The 8,218-nt window shown below is 36.6% G+C and overlaps 1 protein-coding gene across 2 annotated transcripts; it reads left to right on the top strand.

Annotated features, from left to right (window-relative positions):
- Positions 1-2,157: 2,157 nt before the first annotated feature.
- LOC139986533 (uncharacterized) lies at positions 2,158-4,819 on the top strand. 2 transcript variants are annotated; one of them, XM_072001949.1, is made up of 4 exons: positions 2,158-2,423; positions 3,105-3,327; positions 3,797-4,140; positions 4,537-4,819. In XM_072001949.1, exons 1-4 carry the CDS (start codon positions 2,363-2,365, stop codon positions 4,719-4,721), a joined length of 813 nt encoding a protein of 270 aa, XP_071858050.1. In that variant the 5' UTR covers positions 2,158-2,362; the 3' UTR covers positions 4,722-4,819. The 2 variants fall into 2 exon arrangements, with proteins under 2 accessions (XP_071858050.1, XP_071858049.1); XM_072001948.1 differs by having other exon boundaries at positions 2,164-2,423; positions 3,084-3,327.
- The last annotated feature ends 3,399 nt before the right edge of the window (positions 4,820-8,218 follow it).

Genomic DNA, 8,218 nt, shown 5'->3' with positions numbered 1-8,218 from the left:
TCTACGATTTCTACGATATGTTCGACCATTCAATGGTTCGCGAATATACCATGACGTACACGTTATTCAAATAATAATCAGCGCATCATTATCGAGATACCTTAGAGTTAGGTAAAGAGAGATAGGATAAAAAACATAGGAATATTATTTACCATATTTTAAATTTGATTTAAAAGATTCTTATTCGAGCGACAAATCAAAATTTCGACGTAATTATAATTACGGAGATATTGGGAACGGTTATTGGTACTACTAGTGTTAGTGTTGGGTGGAATTAAGGAGAGTTTTAACGAGGCCAATCACAAAAATCATTTTATTGTAACATTATAAACCAGTTTGTGACAAAATATGGCGAACAATTCAGTATCTCGTATGTGTCAAATACTTCAACGATTAAGAAATTAGAGATTTTAGATTTTTCTTAAATATCAAATTCTTCTATTTGCATTTCAGCGAATTCGCTTTTTTACTACGAACAAGCACCCGGCACTGAAACACGTCCAATCACAAGGCGTTTCAGCAGGTTTCAAACGAATCGCCACGTTTCCATTGCTCGTGGAATCTACCATCGTTTTCATTCGATTTCGATAAATCGTTGGTTTAAAGATAACGATGACAGTGTTACTGTTTTAAAGAAGAGAATCGACGCACTGGAAAAATTTCAGAACGAGTTCCTTCGATTACCGAACCAATTAACCACGAGTAAGTACGCAACAAATATTTTCCGGCAAAGAACACGAGTAAAAGTAAAAATTATAGGAAAAGAACGCGACAAGTCATATCGCTTACACTTTTTATAAGAAAGCAATTTTAACATTCAACGTACTGTACGCGCGTGTGTGTCAATTACTCTCATATTCTCAAAACCGTTTTTTATTTGATTTAGGGATTCGGTGATTGGTTAATTAATTAGATTTAATATGCTCCTGTTTTCTGTCTATTTTTCAACACCGTAGATACGTCACACTTGTAGTTATTTATATCAATAGTTATTTTATATTAGATGTAATTTTATCTCAGACTGATGACCTATTTTTAAAAGCTAACATATATTTGCACTGAATTTGTACTGAATTTTAGCTATCAAATGATAAAAAACTAAATGTCAAGAAACATGGATTTATCGTGTTTCTCTCTATGGAAAAATGATATTTAAATCGCATTGTAATATAATTAATTTTCCAAACACAGTAAACACGTCTCCATTTTACTCGACGCAACATCCAAACAAGAATCAAACCCGGAAGGGTTCCGAAAATGCGGAGTTGGAGAAAGCAAAGTCGATAGACAGTGATATCGTGAACGAGAAAGCAAGAGACATTGTAGAAAATACCAAAAAAGAGCAGACGGAAAACGAGTCGACGACGATAAAAGGCGACAGTCGGACGAACATCGACGAAGAGACCGTACGATGAGACGAAGGCGAATGAAAAGGAAACGTTAACGTCGTCGAAAATCGACGAACGAAAAGGAGTAGCAAAAGTCACGAACGAGAACGATAAAATCGTCGGACCGGTTGAAAAATCCGAAATACTGGAAAATTGGAACGCGGTAGCGAACGAATTCGATGAACCCCAAATCGATCAACCGATGGAGGAGAATCAGAAGCTCGGGAAATCCGAAAACGTCACCAATGAAAACATAGTGCAAACGATTGAGCAAGCTAACGAGAAACAGTGATATTAAGATCCATGATAATTCTGAATTATCTGAACGTCATCCGCGAATGAAATTTTCGATCAATAACAATGGAACATTCCGAATGCACAACGACGAAGACGGTAATTTGCAATTAAGACGCAGAAGAATTTTTTACGATTAATTTTTACATCGACTATATTCTAAACAAATTTGAATAAACGCGAAAGAACACGTTAAGAGGATTCCACTTTCTTTTTCTATTAAGCGTTTGAGGTCTCGGTAAGATTATTTTAGTAGTAAAAATATATAGAATATTTATGTAGACAACGAGTGAGTACATAGACTTTTTCGATAGTGTTTTACATTTTTAGATCGCTGTTTTTTAAGACGTTGCAAATATACGGCGAAACATTGTAAATATATTTGGTTGGAGGATAATAATTTCTATGAAACTCGGAAGCAAATAAAGTTTTCATAGCAAATATGTATGTATTTCGTGAATCGTAGTATTTCGAAAATTACGTTGTTCCAAATTAACGATTATTTCTCGATAATCCCGTTTCTTTACGCGCGTACGAGTCATTGCGCGATTGTAACTCTATTCGTCGAAGAGTATTACGTGGGTGGACACACGATGAATACCAACGAGGATTTTAAGGTCGCTCATACTTATTGAAAAAGGGCGGAGAACGATCGCACGCGAGTCAGAACGTTTTCAGAGATGGCCAGGAGCATCTTTTACGTTGTGCCGTTGTGTTTTGTGTTGTTAGTGGCGTGGGCAGGTAAAAATACTTTCTCAGCCTAAAAATATAGTATCGTGTGGTGCGTTCTTATCTTTAAACATTTTCATTTACATTTCATTCGTGTGTGCGCGATTCACTGTTTTTACGCAAATAACTATTATCTCGCGATTATCTAAAAACTTGGATTATTAGTTTGATTAATGTTGCAAGGAAACCGAAGGCTGGTAATACGTACTGAATTTAAAGTATTCTTATAAAATATAAAACTAACACAAATAATATATTTCTTTCGTATTGAAAATTGACTGGAAAATGAAATATCGAGAGTAAAAGAAGCTAAGCCATATTTTTCTGAATTTTAATTCCTAGCGTTGATCTCTTATTTTATCAACCTTTATTAACTTATTCCAATGAGCTATATCAATCGCTTAAAGGTGAGAGGATTCTTATTTCTTTTTTTTTTTCTTTTTAATGGAATGAAATCAATTGTTGTATTAAATGTTTTGTACTCGCATTAGTTTGAGACAGCTAAAACGATGTACTCGCTTTTGCTCTTAATGCTTCAAATTATTACGCGGTTCTCGGTTGCAATTTGCTGCTTGCGACGTTTCGTATAAGACGAGAGCCACCTACGATTAAAACGTAGCTATGGAAGATTTTTTCTAAACGTGTCATGGAGGGGCGTGTCTCGTTCCATAGATGATCGTGCCCTTCTCACAGAGGAAGACGAACGACGATGGAACACACCACCGGAGCTCATACCGGAGCAACTCATCAAGACGTCCGATGTAAAAAGCGGACGATCGTTGTCCATTCCAATCACCACGAATATCAACGTAAACGCGGGAAACAATGCACATTCTTTGGGTTTTCAACTAGTCCCTGAAGGCGTTAGCTACTCCGAAAGCAACAGCTTCAATCGTCCATCGTCGGAGGCGAGTGGGTACGTTCTCGTGATCGGTCACATACCAGGGATAGTCTCTAACACTAAACGATTGATTCGCGGCAATTGATTCGTGTTAAAATATTAAGCAACTATCAAACTGTTCTGTAACACATAACGATGAATCGATTAACTATCCACAAATCCAACACATTGCACATTATTGGAAACCCTAAATAAAGTAATTTATATATTATTGTACATCTGTTGTTCGATCAAGCTACAAAGACATTCTACGGGATATTATTAGGATAATAACAGATACCTACTCTATAGAAGACATTGCACAAACTATAGATAATAGAATAAGTAATTTTATAATAAAAAAATAAATAATTTCTTCAAATCTTATACAATATAGCAAAATTGTACAGAATGTAGATAGAGAAAAATTGTTAGTGTTAAATATGGGTCGAATTATCGATCCATAAGACAATTTTACTGTAACAATGTATATATTTGTTGCCAGGAGCGTTTCACAAAGTCAGTCGGTGTCGTTCTCCGCAGGATCAACGGGAATCGCTGGTGCTGTATCTGAAGCTGCCAGTCAATATTATCCTATATATGGTAATGTAGGGAATGTCAACGGTCAAGTGTTTGGTTTCGACAGTGCAGCTGCTACTTCGTCGGGCAGTACCCAAAACGGGCATGCAACTTCTTCTGCCGCATCTTCCGTTGGTTTCGTGCATTCTTCTGCCACGTCGAGCATAGGCACCGTTCGTCCCTCCCAGGGAACGACTATTCGCTTTCCAGGACAAAATCAAAATCGACCAATGTGGAGTAACATTCGCCCTAACAATAATAAAAACAATGGTACGAACAGTATCCTTTCTAATATCTGTTATCTCATATAAAAACGTTACATATTAACGATGTTAATTGATGATCGTGCCGCAGATCGCATCGATACTATTAGTCATGTACAACTACGATAATATTCATCTTTCAGCGTAATGATTACATTTAAAAGTATAATATCATATCATACGAATTATGTAGCAATGAAACGTAATTAATAGTCTTGCGTGTCTCGCACGAAGATTTTATTTCAAACACTTACGAAGCTTGCGAGTACATACTCGATGCTTCGATTGTTGCGTTATTAATTAATTAATTATTAAATGCCATATTTCGTTAGTAACAAGAAAGAAATTAGCGAAGAAGGCAGATAACGATCATCGAGCAGTCAACTGTGATCTATCTTTTTAGGTCACCATCCTCCGCGTATGCCGAAATTAGACATCGAAGTAAGACCACATCGTGAGAATAATCGTGGTACGATTAAGTTACACGTTTCAACGCACGAGACGAAATGGGACGATAATCAACCAAAAATTCACATACACAAGTGGCAACCGAGTTCAAGAACATACGACGATGATGTACAAACATGAACATAAATATACAATTAGGTTTGACTCGAACGATTTTATTTATCTTTTAATTGTTTTTTTAGTCAATTGTTGCGCCGTTTTACCCGCGTTTTTACTCCAATAATTTAAAATAATTTTTCGACTCGGAACTGTGTATATCTATGTAACTATATTTAAATAATTGTAAAAAGGTTAAAGCTTAAAAATAGGCTACATATATATGTATAATTCCGATTTCATCATCCGATTTCTTTTTAACGATTATAATAGACTTTTGAAATATAGAAGACTTACAAAAGTTAAAATATATGTACATTTCAATGAAATCGAAGTTCTCCGAAAAAGTTTTCTTAAGATCACAAGTATTGGCAAAGATAAAAAAGTGTCTATTTCGTTTACATGTCACATTCGATAAATTTAATTCCACATTGACGGTAAGTAGGTGAAGGAGAACGACTGATTTCCAAGGTTAAATTATGATCTTGAATTTCGTGCGTCATCTCTAGAATTACCGATGATTGTTGCTAAACTTTAGGGTAACAAGATCACTGTTTTAACAGCGAAGATACTTGGCAATGTTATCGAAACACGATAACTGCAACCAGAAGCGAGTTTCCTGTGTGACCATTGACTAAGATCAAGATACAATGTTAAATGCACATTAAATGGAACTTCGTGTCTTAGGTTATGAAATACCGACTTGCCAAAAAGTCAGAGCGTTTCTTACGCCCTCTGCGATTTCTTGCGGCGAATATAGGAATTATTACAGACGACACGTCGGTGATTGTATCACCGACGAGGTATGGAAGAGACGTGACATTTATGACGTTCGTCTACCGACGTCTTGCTGTTTTACCGATATAATTATTCAGAAATTTTGTATCTATCGCTGCTCCGTATTTGACACCCGAAATATGCGAATGCGAGTCTTTATGTTGTCACCTCTGATATCAGTAGGGGTCACCACGTAAGCAAGCCTCTCCCCTACAGCGAAGATCAGAGTATAAAAGGACATGTATCACTGGGCGTCTCTATTCTTTCGTTACGAAATAAAATAACTTTCGTTACTAAGTAAAAGTTTAAAAGTGCGTAAGTAGATTACCGATCCTTCTTTCGCAAGATTTAAAATTTGCTTACAATTTATATTTTAATATGTCCACCTGATACCGTAGTTTAAATAATTAAATCCACGTTAATTACATATTTAACAAGTTTTTCAGAACGCGATAATATTGAAATTTTTATAGTTCGTTACTCTCGACCGCCACTGTGTGTATACTTCGTTTACAATTATGATCTGCCCTCTACTCTGCTTGTAATTTCGCGTTATAATTTAGTTTTAATTTCAATCACTACGAACGTCGTAATCTTAAAATCGCTAAATCGGTAACATTGGAAATGACATTAGAAAGATAAAGAAGTTCTAGAGACCTTCGAACCGTGGATGAAAAAAGTACATTGGGTGATAAATTTATTTCGTACGTCGTTTGCGCTAATACTAAATCGATAACGTCGAGCGCTAGACGAAATGGTAAATGGAAGCGTCGGCGGACCTCCGATACGCGCGGCTCAAAAAAGCATCGAACGTTACGTTTATTCTCGTACCTCGTCTGTGCATCGAGTAATCCGTGCAACGATATGGAAGTTCTTCTTCGATGATATTACTACGGTTGGTAAGTTAGTCCTCTATCCTCGTATCTCATACGGTAATTAGCTATCTAGCATCTCCGTATCGTGGTGCCCTCTATAAGGAAGTTCCGATTACTTCTTAAACGTTACGGTCAAATTTGAAAGCCAAATATGTATCGTCGTGGAATAACAGCCGATAACGTCGGTGAAACGAAAGATAAAAAGCTATAAATAAAGTGACAAATATGCATTTACGATGCAATTTTTAGAACAAAAAACAATTACAAATCCACGTATCCCTATAAATATTCATTTTTTTCATCGTTATCACGAACCTTTTTCGCCTATTTTCTATACGTTAATGTTGTCACAGGTGAAGGAAGAAGAATTCGGATAATTTGTTCAATATATATCCAAATACGATTGGAACGGGGAAAAAACGATCGAAACGAGTTTCTAACCGGGGAAGACCCGACAGGTAGCGCTATCTGGGGGGATGCTGCGAAACTAGGTGGCCAGGAACGGAGCAATGGCGTAGGCGGCGATCCATGTGATAAATTAATTTTTATAGCTTCGTGGGTGGCGGCTCTTTCTATTGGTTGCTGATCGGGCGCCTCCCACTTCGAACGACGTTTCCTTCTCCTCGTTTATTCCATTCAACTGTAATACCATAATATACCATTTGTCTGGTTTCAAATGAGCTGGCAGGGAAATATCAAGGATGCGTGTAATTGAAATATACGTATTCGCGGATCTTCCTCGATCGATTCTCGACGAAGGCGTAGCTCTCCAACGACGCGAGATTTTTATCGGACGGATCACCGTTTTTAAAGAAGACACGACGTAACTGCGCATTACACGCGATTGTTCGCGTTCGACGACGATAATTATCGCGATTACGTAAGGAGAGAAAGATCAATACGATTTTTACTTCGCCGCCGCACGACGTGCCGATTACTCGACGAATCGCTCGAACTTTAATTACTATTATTCGATCGCGAGACAATCTGTTTTTCCACGGATGCAATTATTTCGTGCTGAAGAAACGAGATAAACAAATCTTAACGACCGCTATCGTTTGTAGAATGATTGCATGATGCAGGTATCAAATGGATTGGATCGAGATTAGAATCGTATAATTCGTTATAAGGAAGATTAATTTCCATCAATACCTACAACGTTATATCGAAAGTTTGAGATTGTTCTACGTTTCACAGAATGTAAGAAGTTAATGCATAGAAAGATCAGCCCAAGTATACGGAATTCCTTATTAGCATTCGTTTGTAATATCGAAAATTTTGGCGAACCGCATCAGTTAGACAGTTACGTTAGAGATACAACTGAGATTGTTATTTTTCTATTGCGCGGTATTATTCTTTTTATTCTATTGCATCGTTGCGCAACATTACCAACCTGGCATTAAAATCACCACGCATCTTTCTAGTACGAGCGTGCAAGTCTCCCTTCTCCATTTCGGGTCGTGCACATTGAACCTTTTCTAACTTTCATACAAGTAATCCTCGAACGATATGGCTAATTGTTTCTGCGTTATATAAAATATTACTCGTTGGATATATATTTATTACACGATATTATTTTAGCCACACTATGAAGAATGTGTAGCACGTAATCGTTCAAACAGTACATTCCTACTAAAAAGGAAAAGGAAGAAGCAAAGGAAGAAAGATGTTTTTCTCGTATACGAAAGAATAAGAAAGAATAGAAAATAGATTTTTATTTCTTCTTATTAGACTAAATTTAAAAATAAAAAACTACTTGATCGGAACGCTATATAAATTAAGCTTCCTTCGAGAAAATATTCGTAAGTAATGATTTACACGTAGAATCAGAAAAATCGTTTCAATCAACAGAATATCGCGTAAAAGGTG

This window comes from Bombus fervidus, chromosome 4 (genome assembly GCF_041682495.2).
Source record: "Bombus fervidus isolate BK054 chromosome 4, iyBomFerv1, whole genome shotgun sequence".
NCBI lineage: Eukaryota > Metazoa > Arthropoda > Insecta > Hymenoptera > Apidae > Bombus > Bombus fervidus.
The sequence above is the reverse complement of the archived record's forward strand: the minus strand, read 5'-3'. Positions and strand labels throughout refer to the sequence as shown.